At 41.6% G+C, this 13,854-nt stretch overlaps 1 protein-coding gene across 2 annotated transcripts in view; it reads right to left on the bottom strand.

Moving 5' to 3' along the window:
- The window catches only part of ZNF638 (zinc finger protein 638), a 58,401-nt gene that overhangs the window by 12,821 nt on the left and 31,726 nt on the right, over positions 1-13,854 (bottom strand). For both annotated transcript variants that reach the window (XM_074865366.1, XM_074865365.1), the window contains exons 11-20: positions 13,641-13,712; positions 12,985-13,152; positions 12,812-12,883; positions 11,758-11,810; positions 11,108-11,239; positions 10,837-10,965; positions 10,497-10,538; positions 8,612-8,752; positions 6,613-6,738; positions 2,721-2,770 (exon numbers count right to left, since the gene is read on the bottom strand). In XM_074865366.1, coding sequence (XP_074721467.1) covers positions 2,721-2,770; positions 6,613-6,738; positions 8,612-8,752; positions 10,497-10,538; positions 10,837-10,965; positions 11,108-11,239; positions 11,758-11,810; positions 12,812-12,883; positions 12,985-13,152; positions 13,641-13,712 — 985 coding nt within the window. The remainder of the gene's footprint in view (positions 1-2,720; positions 2,771-6,612; positions 6,739-8,611; positions 8,753-10,496; positions 10,539-10,836; positions 10,966-11,107; positions 11,240-11,757; positions 11,811-12,811; positions 12,884-12,984; positions 13,153-13,640; positions 13,713-13,854) is intronic.

Raw genomic sequence — 13,854 nt, 5'->3', positions numbered from 1 at the left:
AATGGGTGTAGGTGTACTACGCCCTGACCGAGGGCCAGAGGGATGCCAGGAGGGCACTCCTCCCCCAGCAAAGCGGCGTCCCGCGGCTCGGCAGGCAGCGACACAGCGCGCCCGCTCCCAACAAAATGGCGGGAAGTCTCCGTCAGAGCCCGAGCGACTCAACTCGCAGTAGCTGAAGTCTTATGAAAGAAAAGCAGCTTCACTCGTCCCAACACCCCGCTCATCTCTAACGGGTTTCTTAAACCTGTAATCGATTTAAATTTGTTACCTGAAAATGTTTTGGGCTGAGTGTGCCCCATGAGCGGCTACGCTGTCAAGCCTGGGCTGCTTTTTATGTCAGGGTTTACTCAGTCACAACTCAGAAGGTATATCTGAACGTTGTTCGTGTTCCAAAAGCCAGAACATTTTCGGTTAATTTTCTCTTCTATTTGAGCATCCACTGAGATTTACGCCTGACATGCCTGCATGGTAAAACCCTACCTGGCTAAGTCAGAGCACAAAGGCCAGAAGCGCGGGTCTGAAAGGCCGGGATGCCACTGACACGTGGAAAGCTTAAATAAATACAAGCTGTAACACCTTGCTAAACTGTACCCCACAGCCTCTGTTTATACTTTTTTTGCAGGGAATGGAAAAACGTCCCTGAACGCTAGAACCATACACTAATTACAAAGCTTAGAGCACGCAGCACATGTGTATTATCCTCTACACAATTCCAATGAATTGTCTCTGAATTTTCGGGACTTTAATGTCTCCTTTCACGCCAACACCCACCCCGTGCCTTCCACAAAGCTCTCTCTCATGGTCTCCAAAAAACACTGATAGATTGAAACCAGGCTGCAAACAGTGGAAGGAGAGCTCTGCAGAGGCAGCAATGTGCAGAGATAAAGATGAGTGAGTCTGAGGAAGCATCAAGATGCTTGAAGTAACGTTTAAAAGACCTGTTAGGCATTGGGAAAGAGCGAGCATGTAGTCCTGCCAGATCTCCTGCACAGAAGTTAGGGTAAAGGGTGAAACCAACACTAGCTGGGGCTTGGTTTCTGCGCAGGACGTCCCTGCATCAGCTGCCAGACGCAGCCACGAGTGCCTGAGCGGGGAGTTCAGCCCTAGAAAGGCCAGCACAGAGCCCGCGTCCCAGTGGAGACACAACCTGCTTCCTACGCGTCAGCTCAGCGTTCAGAGGAGCAGCTGGATGGTCCCTGCGGCTTAACCTGGCCTAGAAAAGTTTCAGCTATTTTAGCTGAGGAAAACAAATCCCAACAAAAGGGTCAGATGAGCGACCTCCTCGGGCTGCACAACCACCGAGCTCCCAGAGCGTGCCAAGGGCTTTTCAAGATCATCTCCTCATCCCAGGCAACCTAGAGGGCGGCCCCTTCTGCTCCCCAAATTTTGCTACTCCTTCCCTCCCCAGAAACATGTGAGAAGGTCTTCATATATATAATAATATTTCAGATATTTTCTGCTTCTTATTAAATGGAACTTAAAAAAAAAAAATATCAGTCAAGTCACGAAGGCTTACAAGGAGAAGACAGTTGCCTCAGACAAGGAGAATGTGTGTAGTGGTACTTGTAGGGCAAAACGTCGCTTTTCCCATCTGTTCAACAGCCCCAGCAGGATGCTGGGCAGGAGCTGGGATTCATGGAAGAGTCACTTGTTTTGATTAACGACCACCGGTAGCTGCAGCCCACCAGTGTGGGATCAAGAAGGTCACCTGTGTGTCTGCCTGCGTGCGAGGCCCAGACAGCTGAGAACCTAAACGCTTCCAAAACTGACTGGGGTCTGAGCAGACATTTCGTGAAATTAGGAGTTGCCTAATTCTACTTTTGAAAGAAACAGGTTTTGGAAATATAGTAACAGTCCATAATAGTATAATGGCATTACCTGGAATTGAAGTTTAGGACCATTATTACACAGTTTTGTTTTGGTTTTTTTTTAATGATAAAACTTATCCAGAAATATGGATTTGAATCACAGAAGGTGTTTTAAGTTGTATTTGTTAACAAGAACTCTTAGAATGATCTATCGGTTTATAAAAAAAACATAATCAAGACTAAAACCAACAAATAGTCACTCCACAATTAGAAATTTCACTACAAGCCATGTCTGTAAAACAATTTTAAACGGAACATACCAAAACCACCATTTCTAGGTTCTGGTGTTAATATAGCACCTAAACATTTTTGCAAATCAATTCAGGGACCTGTATTACAGCATGAAGTTAATGTTAATAAGTTAAACAAGGAAGTTTCAGTTTATTTTTAGCATTTGGAAACAGAAACAATAGAGCCAGGTGCTCTGACAGAGGAAAGCGCTGTAGGACGAAATAAAGCATTCACTTCCTGGTTAAATACAACAAAAAAATTGTCTTACCAACATGTAAATCCAAACATACTTTCCAGGACCTGTGGTAAAATCCTGGCCAAATTAGTAAAGCAATAACTCAACGAGCTACACAGAAAACAGGATTTTACCCCCTTTGTCCATGTTCTGTGAAAGCCCCGGATTTCAGAGAAATCACCCACATTACAGCAATACACTACAGGTCCTGCACACAGAGAACACACAGAAGCTTGAAAGAGTAACAGGGTAAAGCTGATGGATCTCCCAGCGGCCTTTCCATCAGGCTGCCTTAGAGAGGTGGCTCAGCAACCTGCTCCATCTTGGATATGCATTCCACGAACAAGAGATATATAAAAAAAACCTTAAATACACAAAAAGCATACCTTCCTTTGCTTGGTTCCTCTTTCTTCACTTCTTTTTTCACAACTTCAGCCTGAAATGCAAAAGTCAGGGTTCAGTATCTACAACTTTCAGAAGCATCAGCACCAAATTTGCATAACCCAACTAATTAACACCACCATGAACCCAAATTGAGGCACGTATCACCAGAAAGACCAAACGACAGTAAACTATTCTAAAACTGTTTGTTCTACAATTGTTCCCCACAGAACACGTATTTGATAAGATGGCAAATAAAAGTGTGTGGCAGCGTAAGAGATTTTACTAGAAGTTACTAGACAGAATACGTGGCACACCACTGTTTTGTTCATCTCATCTTCAAAGCTGACAGGTTTTTGAGCAGAATTAGCTTTTAGTCTGTGATATATTTGGGGGAGAGGGACGTTAAACACATCTTTTCCCAGACAGCAACTTCTTTCCTGTACTGGTGAGGATGCCAACGGCTGCAGAGCTCAGGGCGAACGCAGGCAGCTTGACAGTATTTTACAGAAAAAAGCAGCACACCTTTTCTAAAGACAAATTACATTCCACGTCGAGCAAGTATCTAGAGAAAACCCAGGGCCAGTTTCTCTTCCTTAAAACCTGCATTCGTTTCTTGTAGGATGACGACGTGCTTCTACTTTACGTAGAATAAACTCGTGGAATGAATGTTAAATGAAATGAAGTCTTCTGAAAAAAAGACAACCACAAACCAGCCAAGCTCTGCAGCTATCAGCTAGTAGCGTAGGCCCAAGGAAGTGAAAAAAAGCTTTAAAAACTCAGTGTTGAAATCTCAACCTCTTTTCTGAAGGCATTCCACAAACTAATTTGAAGACTAGCACTATTAGAAAGAACATCAGATAAATTCAGCGCACGTAGAATTCACTTTAATCTTTTATTTATGCACATAACTCCAAAGCCTTCAGTTCTCCCTTTCTAGGAACGTTTATTCCAGAACTAAGTGCCAGAAGTAATTTGAACATGTTATAATGAATTTTAAATCATTTTGTTTTTCCTTCAGACTGGCTTCTGATTGAAAAGCTTCTAGAGAAAATAGCTTACGGCCAACGGAGCTACAAGTTTAACGTGCCTACGGTACCTAGGCATGTCAGCCAGATTCTGGCAACATAAGCGAGAAGATGGACGAGAGGGAACAGACTCAAAACGCAGTGAAAAACAACAGATGGAAAAAAATTCAGTTTTCCCTTCTTATCAGTGTGACCAGGCCTTTTTCTCTCCACCTCAGCTACAGATAAAAATAAAGCTTAGGAGCGTATCTCCAAAGCACAGATTTATTTTAGCATTTGTGCAAAAGCTGCGACAGTCACAGTGACAAAGACCGGAATGCCACCCGTCACAGCGCCGCTCTGCAGCTCTGTATTCCAGTCGCACATCCTCCTGCACTGGTAGGGGAGTTTCCCCCCACTTTCGTTATTTCAGCAGTATTCAGACGTTATCGGCAAAATTACAGAAGCAAAACTTTCATGGGACGAAGCGAGCACTTACATTACTGCTGTTATTGTACCCTGGCACCACATCTGGCTGGGCAACCTCTCTAAATCAGACAAGCACTCTGTACCGCCCAAAGTGGGCAGCTGGGAAGAAATATTATTTTGAAAACAGAGCGTGAATGCCATTCTTTGTTGGCACTGAACCCTGCTCTGACGAAACACAGTGACAAAGGCACGTTATTCTGTTGCTACACAAGATATAGGGATCAGCTATAAAAAGGAGATTTGAATCACAGTGGTCCCACAATGCATCCCTGACAGCCGTTCCTTAGCACGAGCACTTCAATGAATATTTTGCTTGTTTTTCAGTGCTGAGGGACCTTATTACTTACGTTTTCTAGACTTGAGAAAAAGCCCATAAAGCCTGAAGATTTACTTGGTTTCTTCAGCTAGAAAATTAGTCTAATAAAAGACATTACTTTTAAATGTATCTGACATCATCTAACAATTATAATTTCCGTTCTTTAAAATAAGCTGAAGTTCACTATGTGAACTGAAATACAAACTGAAGTGGCTGGGGAGAAGAGCATATTTTGTCCCATACAAAGAGAGTCAGCAACAGGGAGAATCATCCCTGCAGTGGGGAAGAGGAGAGGGGAAAATTCTTGGAACATCTAATCCAGGCTCTTGCCTCCAGCAGAAGAGAGAAGCCACAGGCAGGCTCTGTGCGTGCACAGCAACAGCTGGTTTACTTGGAAAGGGGCACGATGACTCTGCTCCAAAAACACATGTGCCCAAAGCACACCTGGTCGTGTATCGCCGTGTGTCCTAAACCGGCACAGAGGCAACTCGACAACTACTGCAGGAGAGCCCCACCAAAAGCATACACCTAAATCCTCTACTGACACAGAGAGTCCTTAAAAACGTGAATCCTAAACACCGTACAGCCACCCCACAGACTTCATAAATGAGGACGCTTTTCAATAAAGCAGAAGAAATTGCCAAGACAATAGAAAACAGACCAGGATATAAAGCCAATGATCAGTACACAACCTATTATTTAAAAACCCTGAAATTCATTCCACTGCTCAGTGCAAATACTGACAGCTGTGTCAGCTTGCCAAGTCCACATCTGGATGACTTATTCTTCCCTCCCTGTTGAAGTAACAGACCGATGCCCTTGTTATCATTAAGCACCCGAAGTTAAAACTTTCTCTTGTGCTGAATAAAAGTCAAAGGAAAAAACTATGATGCCCTGCACCTCCTCTTGTTTGGGTGGTATCCCAAAGTCCTGCCACTGAAAAGGGAACAGCAACACACAGGGGATGAGAGCTCCAAGAATGGAATTCACACGGATAATCAGTGGGAAAAATTTTTAAAAAATTTAAAAAAAAAATCACAACAAACTAAAAAATCCTTATACACATTTTGGTCTCAATCTTGACAGTCTACAGTTCACGCTGAACTGGTTAGTTGGTCCCTGTTCTCTCAGCTATATATGAAGTTTGGACAACAAATCTAGCTGGAATTCAGAGGAATAAAAGCTAACCTCTATCCCCCTAAAATAAACATAGTTTGGAAGATTTGGCAAGAGATGGAGAGTCAATCAGCGGACAAGTGATTAAATTTATTTTGTTGGGTCAGGACATGAAAAAGGAGCTGAAAAACGAGAAGGCAGGGCATGCTGAACGAGGGAAATAAAAAACCCTGACGTTCGAGCACAGAGTAAACAGCAGTTTCCCTCCACACCGTGAGAGGGACCACGTCTGGTTTTACATTCTCCACTCTGGGAGCCAGAAGACTATTAGCACGTGGCTAGTGTGTGCGTTTCTTGCGTAAAGCTCTTTATCTATCCAATGCAACATGCACCAAGCTCCTTCCTCTCCAGCGCTCAGCTGCCGCAGGTTGCTGTTCTGTCAGCAAATCACCAGAAGACAACTGGGAGCTGCTGGTACTGGGAGTCGTTTCATTTCCGAGAGAGGAGATGGAAGCAGCTGTGGACGCACAGACCAACGCTGACACAGCGACTGGGTCTGGAATCAAGAAGACTAAAGCAGATGAACTACTCAGGATGAATCAAACCAGATCAGGAAAAAAACTTTACTAATTCCAATTATCACTCCTTTTCTAACCAGTACTTAACAGCTGCCTTCCTCTTCTTCTCTTCATCCTTCGTTAAGAAATACTTTCATCGGTGGAGATTCCATACGTGTTTGCAAAATACAGAGAGACAAAAGACAAAACAGCAACACATACTTTCCCACCCGTGCCACATCCCAGAATACAGACGAGCTGATCCAGTTCCCAGCTGCTGCAGTTTTCACTCTCACCCGCAGCGACAGCAAATACTGGAGGAAATACTGACACTGTCACCATGAGCTGCTCTTCGGGGAAAGGTGCTGCTGTTCCACAAAAATAACGTGTTATTGCAAAGAAGAAATCTTACCTCGGCAGAGTCTCCATGGGGTGACAACGTACAGGTCAAGGTATGCTCACCCATGTTGTACGGGTATTGCTTCAGGAAGCTGTACATGGCGCGTGCTGACTTGGCACTGTCCAGCTGCAGAATTGCCTGAAAGGAAGGAAAAAAAAAAGCATAAGCTTCAAATAATTGTTCTGTCATCTTATTTTATTCCTTTTATCTTATTTTAGACTGGCTCTTAGGAAGGATTTCTTTGCAGAAGGGGTTGTTGGGCGTTGGAATGGGCTGCCCAGGGCAGGGGGGGAGTCCCCATCCCTGGAGGGGTTGAAGAGTCGGGTTGAGCCAGCGCTGAGGGATCTGGTGGAGTTGGGAACGGTCAGGGTGAGGTTCATGGTTGGGCTGGAGGAGCTTCGAGGGCTTTTCCAACCTCCGTGATTCTGGGATTCTGTGAACAAAACCTCTGATCACCAGCATCCCGGCCGAGCACACCCAAAATATTTCTATATTGCAGAACAAGTTTAATAAATTAAGTTGGTAGAGCATGTGACAGCTAGTGTTCCTGAAAGGTGCCAACATCTTAATTTTGAATTAGCTCACTATAAGCAGCAGTTTTTGATTAAATCCTGTGGTCTGGATATAGAGACCAGCAGCCTCTCTTCTTTCTGAGAGGCTGAAGAAAGAAATCCCTCCTGTTTGGAATTATCTTTAGAACCAATTAAGTAACAATATCACGAAACAGTGGAGCCTGGAGCTTCCCTACCCACATGTGTCCAACCTTCGGGCTTCTGGACACGTCCAGCTTCGGTTGTGCTGTAACTCACGAGAACCTTCCCGTGAGGGCGAGGGGAAGCGTGTGCCCGCAAAAAAACCTGCAAGATTACCTCTACCAGGGAAACAGCAAAACGACCTACACACAAATGTTCATCTCTCTACTAGAAATCTCTCAATTCTTTACCTTTTAGCTATCAAGTAAAATAACACGAGTTTTATGTCACCTTTAAAATCTTCCAGCTATTCCAGTTGCATTCTAAAGCTGATATTAACTACATTACTCCTCTCTCTCTTTCCTTTTTTAAATTTTAAAGCAAGCCTTAGCTAAGCCAGCCCCCTTTTTTCTTTTTCCTTAAAAAGCCACCTCTGCCTTTCTGGGATCTTTGCTACAACTCTGGCTGTTGAAAAGTATTTGATGGAGCGGCTTTCCACCACAAAGTGCATTCACATTTGATTCAATGGAATTAAAGCATTTGATGTTCAATTCAACAAAATTAGTTGAAGAAGTAGAAATTGGCCCTAGATGTTTTACTGACTGCCAAGTTCTCTTTATTACATTTGAACATTTTTTAAAAAGCAGTTTCAGTTTCAAAAAAGAAAAATACTATAATCTTCTTACAAGGATCTTCACCTGTTTTGTGGTTTATTAGCAGATGGACACTTAAAATAGCTCATAACAATGGGAACACAATTGCTTTTTAATTGTTAAAATACATATACACATACAGTAAATTAAATCTAGTTCATAAAAATCCAGGATTAAGTGTAAAACTAGCAACATTAAAAATTAAAAGAACAAAATTTTAGAAAATTGAAAATCAAGTCACTACATTTTGAATTGTCCCAAAACAAAAAGCAATTACAGTCATTCTGACATTTTCACTTCTCAATGTTTTTCCCCTCCCCAGCTTCCTACAAGATGGGAAGTCGTTCTCCCTCCACTTACACTCTAATGTCAAAGGTTCGTAACTTTTCCAGCCACTGGGAAGCTTTACTTTCAGAGCTTACCAAACTGTTCTTGTATATTGCAGCCTAGATAAAAGCCCAAAGTTTGTTTTGACTGGTTGGTTTTTTTACTTCCCCACTGCCCTCAACAAATAAAACAAACTATTTTCCTGTTCAGGATAAGTAAGAAAGAGTCAGAAACTTTGATCGCTCATTCCTGGTACTGGGAGATGAAAAACCTATCTTTTTTTTTAATTTTTGTTTCCTAATATTGTACTTTGCACCACAGAAAAAAAAAAATACTTACCTTGTTTTTATTCTTCAGTACAACATAATGATCTACTTTTCCAAACCGAAGTCCCACACAAACTGCTTCGAGTTCTCTGTATCCATCATCTGGCAAATTCCCGAGATGCACAAACTGATTGTGAAGAGTTTCAGTATTTACCTAAAGAAAATTGATGACAAAACTTGCTTTAACTGTGTAACACACTTTATTAGCAACTACTGAACTAGGTTAGAAAAGGCTCACAGAAAGCTTCTATATCGCTCAGATCTTACCAAAAAAGAGCATTCACATACATCCGACGTTCACATTTCCAGATTCACATCAGATTTCCAATTTTCTATGCAGTGTATCACGAGAACCAACTATACTTCGCAGTAAAGAGTAACAAACTTAAAAGGATCAAGTGTTTTAAATTATCTTTTTTTTTTTTTTTTAACTAGTAAAAGTTTTTTTAAGGAACACTGCAAAATATAGCTGAAGTTTCAATAAAATTCGGTATTTTGATAAGCAGACACTGTCTAATCAGATTATAAACTGGTGAAGGCGTAGAAACCTATCCAAAAGGCTCCAATCTTGTTTTTTAACTAGTAAAAGTTTTTTTAAGGAACACTGCAAAATACAGCTGAAGTTTAAATAAAATTTGGTATTTTGATAAGCAGATACTATCTAATCAGATTATGAACTGTTCAAGGCATAGAAACTTATCCAAAAGGCTCCAATCCTGCTTTTTAAGTTGGAGTCTGTTTTGCTTGATCAGTTTGTAATAACATAAAGCTCCTTGGTCAAACATAATTTCTTGTCATGCCAGGACACAAAGTCCAAAGGTGTCAGTAGACTTTTGAGATCTTAAAGAAGTCTTATCTTTAAATACTCAAAAGCTGCGTGTCTTTAGAAACACAACAGTCACTCCCAAGAAGCAAGATGATTTTTTCCCCCCCTCTCCAGGTCCGGTATGTTTTTCTTCCATTATTCATCACTTTACCACGAGCACAAAAGAAATATTTCACCAGCAGCAGATCAGAAGCATGAGTAGGATACGGCAGCAGGGGCGCTGGCACTAAGCACTCAGATGTTTCTGTCAGTGCCAAACAAGGATCGTAAGGAGAAAGAAGATCTCCCCTAGAGGCATTTGCAATTGAAAATTCAAGCCTTTGGGGGTTTCTTGGAAAGTGATTCATGGTTAGAGGGCTCTTTGCAATATGCTTTTTAACCCAATACAATTAGCTTCTGACACTGCCGGGCTTAAAGTGACCCTTGAGAAGTTCCTGTGCCAGCTGTTTAAGCCCAGAGACACACATTCAGAACCAGCGACTGACCCTCCATCAAGAATATCCTGAAAATGTTTCTCACAGAAGACATAAAAGCTGTAATTTCATTAACCTCTACCCACCTACTCTGTCTAAAAACACTTTGTACAACTGCCAGCTTGCACGGAGTACAGTGGAGGAATGGGAGGGACAATCAGGGAGACACACTACGCTGAACAAAGCATAGAGGTAGTTTTGATAATTAAACTAAAATATCTAGCTATAAAATATAAAATATGTGGGAAAATGGGTGGCACTATATACAGGCAAACTCGGCAGATTCTCCGCGCTACAGCGGTCAGCAGCTTGTTGTTAGAAGATGAAAATAATGTAACAGAAGGAGAGTGTCTCAAAGGACTCCTATTGAATGTTTAATTCCTTGCACTTCACGCATCATGGAGCTAAGCTAAGTGAACATTTACTCATTCCATTCCCTGCTCCTTCGCCCATGAAAACACATATAAACATTTAATTCTAGAGAAAGCCCAGAGAACAGTTCAATTAGCTAATATTTCAGTATGAAGGACACTAATTCCAATTTAAAGTAGCATATTTTGATAGCATACAGAGAAGAAGTTAGACTGTGAGCAACTTACCTTAGGGTCAGAAGCTTTAATTATAGCAGTAAATATTGCTTCCTTGAAAAAACGAAAAAAAAAAAGCATTATAAGATTTGAACTGTAAAATACAGCTTCACTACCAGCAGCTAACTGGCACTCACTGACTCCCCACAACTTTTCAGTTTCTGCTTTCTTAATACAATCAACAGGATCAGCACTTCTGACTTCTGACCAGGACCCCAGAAGACATTTAACAGGACACACCATCAGAATGTATAAAACTGGCAGCGTATAAAGGTCAGCTTAAATACAAAATCCTGCTCTGCACTGAAACGTTACCACGCGTCCTAGAATTTCAGCATCTTTTATGACTTACTTCATCTTTTACAGTCTTATACTGAGGCACCATGTTGATGCAGAGCTGATTTCCATCCAGGGACATTGGAAAGCAGGTGTAAAATTTAACCATGGAATCCGCAGATTTCCTATTTATTTCAAGATATGCCTTTTAAAATAAAACAAATTTTTTTTAAAAAAAATTGGCATTTACCAAAAGCATCTCGCACCACATTATCACATTTGCATTTGTTTAAAAACCCATTTGCTGCTTTTCCAGGTAGAAACACGACTGACTACCAGTTAAGTACCTTTTTATGAGATGATAAAATTAGCACATCCCTCAGTCCTCCAAAGGGCTTTGCTAGGTTGGAAACTTCCTCCACAGAATATCCTTTCTCAGGCAAGTTTGAAATAAGAACCACACATACATCATCAGGTTCCTGCAATCACACAAAAGTAAGTATTACCGATATCTCTTCAACTCTAAATCAAAACAGACCCGTTGCTGAAGGGAGAATTTATTTCCACTATCTAAAACCACCGTTAAACTGAACAAAGCGCCTGCTTAAAAGCCTGTTAGAACACTTGCAATTACCCCAAAACCAAAGATCATTTAAACCTTTTTAGGATTTAGTAGCAAAGCATATTAAACAATTTTTTAACCCTTTTCCTTAATTATGTCACTGCTTAATCAAGGCTGTATCTACATTGAAGCTAATCCTAAACAAACCTTAGAAACTAAGAAACTCCAAGGGAAAAATAAAAAGCCAGAAGGTGACGTGGCAGATGTCTAACAAATCACAAACAGCGAGGAGAAAACAAACCCTTCGCTATTTCTCCCAAGAAATTAACAGGCAGGGGATTTAAATTGGAGGTTTTCCAACAGCACACCAGGAGCTGGAAATAGCACCGAGCGTGTACTTACAACTTGCACAAAATCAACCACCTTTAGACTGACCTTGCCAGCAGGTTCTGTTGATTCTTCGCTCTTTGTAGTTGTTATCGTAGCTTCTAAAGAAAAAAAAAAAAAATAAGGGGGTGGGGGACTCGTTTAGTAGTCAGCAGATTTAAGAACTTCTTGCACTACATTCTACCACCACTGCCACTGTGAAAAATGAAATAATATTCCTTAACTTACAGTGACAAATGACATTGGTGAGACACCTACAGTGTTATGTAAACACTTCCAGAAAGAACAGTTTTAAGTAGGGATAAAAAATTAACTAAAATTCCTTGATTAGCACGCACACGCTCTGCTGACATTGAGACCTTATCAGCTGAATAATCACAACCACCAGACTTTCCTGCAGGCACACGGGGACTGTAGGTGCCCAGTATGTGCCCACACAACCTTTTTCCTTCTTTTTTCCTGGGACAAATCCACAGTGGTAAGTGAGAGGCTCCAAAAATAAAGACAGCAGGAAACAGGAAAACAGCAATCACCCAGGACAGGCACGTGCAGGAAAAGGAGAGTCACTTCTACTGTAAAACGTTTGTATCTACCTCTAACAGGTTCAGCAGCTACGACCTTGCCCTATCTCCACTGTCACACACACAGTAACTGAGAATTAAAATACACACGTGCTGTGTTTAAAACAAAGTCTGTTATTAATCAGTTATAAAATACAGGGAAAAGAGCAGCTACTGAACCAGCTCTAGCAGGCAATGGAAAGCAGTGAGATTAAAAGAATTAGTAGTGGAGCTGCAAACAACATACAGAAAGCCTGAATCCTTTGCTCTAATGAGCTGTAAATAAAAGTCCCCACGACGTACTGAAAAGGTCTAGGTAAAAAAATTATGTCTGCTGAAAGATGTAATTCTTGGAGGTTTTTAGCCACTTCAGTCATCACGATGAATTTGTTTTATGTTTCAGTCAGTGAACCTATCCTAATAGATTTTCTCATATCCTGTGTCATCTTCATTTCCTGGCCCCAAAAGCATTCTCGTTTAGTTCACAATAGCAGAGAGGTTTAGGACAGAAATGAGAAAGACCCTGTCAGTTTGTCATTTACCTTGATCAGCTAAAGCTTCATTAAACTTAACCAAGTCCAACGCCGCCACCTGAGGCATCTGTGCAAGTTTCTCTAAAAAACAAATGAATTCAAGAAGACATCACAATGTTAAACTTCACATCACTTGCGATTAGCAAAGCAACTTAAAAATGGCATTATTGTACCAGAATTACCTAGTAGAGGTGCAGGATTAGTCACTCCTTTGACCTGAGTCTCTGCTGCCTTCACAGGCTCTGGAGCTCCGTCCCCTTCCGTTACGCTCTTTGGCTCTGACAGCTTGGATTCCCCAACTTCTATTTCAGCTTCTGTTGAGAGCTGAAGGTCTTCATCTATGGATTTGGCTGGTAGGTATCAACAGAAAAAAAAGCATTCTTTGTTTCATTACGTTAAATTAATCAGTTTGCAAAAGAATTAATGGCACTACACATTTTTCTGCCACATCTTCAGAGGCTTCCTACCACATAAATCCCTGCCCCTCCTTACAAACGGGCAGAACACACACAATAGGAAAAGCTTCACCAAGTGTCTGCCTGTGGCTACGTGAAAGGTTGAGCTTCCCCAAACCCCAAACTCATCCCCCCTCCTGGTTCTCTGCTGTTCTGGCCCTACAAACAGCACCGATAACCGGCATCGGCCAGGCCGGAGGGTGCAAGAAGGGTGCTCCCTGCCCAGCGACCTCCAGCGCTGGCAAGCCCAGCTGAAGGTGGGAAAAGCTTGGACTTGCTACCTGAAATCCATTCTGGAAAGGGGGGAAGTGGCGGGGTAGGAGGATGGAAAAGCACTTGCCTGTGTTTTCCAAATAAAGAGTAAAAGTTCTCATTCATCTTACCCGCCATTTTTGAAGTTTTCTTGATTTTACTATCTCCTGTCATTGTTGATTTCTTAGTCCTTTCTTTTTTACCTATGTAAAATATCCAAAACCAAGAAAGTCAGTAGAAATGCTTATTTCTTAAGTCTTACATTTGTGAAGTAGGAGGATAAAAACACATACAAAGCCAGTTTAATCTGCAGCAATTCAACTGATACAATAAAAAAACCCCAAA

Source organism: Strix uralensis, chromosome 4 (assembly GCF_047716275.1).
Source record: "Strix uralensis isolate ZFMK-TIS-50842 chromosome 4, bStrUra1, whole genome shotgun sequence".
NCBI lineage: Eukaryota > Metazoa > Chordata > Aves > Strigiformes > Strigidae > Strix > Strix uralensis.
Note: the sequence above shows the minus strand (reverse complement) of the source record. Positions and strands in the feature narration are given on the sequence as shown.